The sequence below is a fragment of the Lagopus leucura genome, unplaced genomic scaffold, assembly GCF_019238085.1.
Source record: "Lagopus leucura isolate 7727_CA_CO unplaced genomic scaffold, USGS_WTPT01 22914-0_obj-0_obj, whole genome shotgun sequence".
Lineage (NCBI taxonomy): Eukaryota > Metazoa > Chordata > Aves > Galliformes > Phasianidae > Lagopus > Lagopus leucura.
Genome location: NW_024967087.1, coordinates 1 through 1,432, shown reverse-complemented (window position 1 = coordinate 1,432; position 1,432 = coordinate 1). Strand labels below are relative to the sequence as shown.

At 63.1% G+C, this 1,432-nt stretch overlaps 1 protein-coding gene across 1 annotated transcript; it reads right to left on the bottom strand.

The window, feature by feature from the left end:
• Positions 1–786: 786 nt before the first annotated feature.
• KRTCAP2 (keratinocyte associated protein 2) lies at positions 787–1,186 on the bottom strand (the record flags this gene model as incomplete). The annotated part of the gene is made up of 2 exons (XM_042893642.1): positions 787–964; positions 1,049–1,186. Coding segments are annotated over 2 exons (259 nt in total), but the record flags the coding sequence as incomplete, so codon positions are not given.
• Positions 1,187–1,432: the final 246 nt, after the last annotated feature.

Genomic DNA, 1,432 nt, shown 5'->3' with positions numbered 1-1,432 from the left:
TGCAGGGATCAGGGTTGGGTCAGGATTTGGGTCAGGGTCGGGGTTTGGGTCAGGCACAGCAGGCGGTGAACCTTTGCCAGGCCAGGGAGAGCCAGCAGAGGCGGCCCAGCGATAAGGAGCTGCAGGTGGGAGAACAGCACCGAAGGCCGGGCTCTGAAGACCCCCAAAGAGCTGCAGCGCGCATCTCGGAGCGTCAGCACCGTAAATGAGCCCTTGGGTAATTAACGAGCGTGCTCGAAGGCTACGAATGGGCACCCGAGTGGCGGCAGAGCTCCGCTCGCAGTCGCGCTGCGTGCATTGAGATGCAAAGCGACGCTGCCTCCCAGCAGCAGCAATGCTGGGGTCGGTCGGGGTTTTTCCTGCTGGGCTTTCCGTGCTGCCCTGCGGCTCCAGACAGACAGACAGACGCTGTCAGCGCGTGGGGGGGGGGCCTCTGCCGTGAGTTCAGACGGCGCTGAATCACTGCTGAATGCCTCTGGGTTCCCCAGCGAGGACTGCGGGTGTTTTGTGGGCAGTGGTGGCACACAGCTGCAGCTCACAGCCAGCATCGCCCTCCCTTCCCCAGCAGCACTGAGGGGACCGTGGGGCAGAGAGGTTGGAGGACCGTGTTTTTTTTTTTTTTTTTTTTTTTGGGGTAGAGTGGCTGGAGGACCATAGGGGAGAGAGGCTGGAGGACCATGGGGCAGAAAGGGTGGAGGACCGTGGGGCAGAGAGGCTGGAGGACCGTGGAGGAGGGCAGCTGGAGGACTGTGTGGGAATCAGCAGAGGAACGAAACGCAGGCAGAGTTGCAAAGGAGCGGCTTTACTGCTGGCTCGGAGCCGGGAGCTGCCCCGGCACGGCCGTCAATTCCTCTTCCTGCCTTTGCCAACAGCTTTGGTGGGGACGGCAGCGGGCGCCGCGGCCTGGTAGAGCGTGGAGGAGATTTTGTTGATGTAATAAAGGCCGACCATGGAGAAGATGAGGCTGCGAGGGGAGAAGATGAGGCGGCGAGGGGAGAGGAGGGGCGGCCGGGCGCAGCTCGGCGCTGGGGGACGCGGCCTCACTTACCAGGTGGTGACGCAGACCCGATGGATGAGGCCGGAGGCAAAGAGGGCCAGCAGGAGGCAGGTGAGGACTGCGGGGAAAGGGGAGTCAGCCACGCTGCCGCTGCGCTGGGCCGCAAGGACTGCAGGATCAGCAATGCAGCTGCCAGGAGCTCAGCAATGCAGCTGCCAGGAGCTCAAAGACAGCAGCCAGGGCCTCAGCAATGCAGCTGCCAGGATCTCAGCTACAGCAGCCAGGGCCTCAGCAATGCAGCTGCCAGGAGCTCAGCAATGCAGCTGCCAGGAGCTCAAAGACAGCAGCCAGGGCCTCAGCAATGCAGCTGCCAGGATCTCAGCTACAGCAGCCAGGGCCTCAGCAATGCAGCTGCCAGGAGCTCAGCAATGCAGC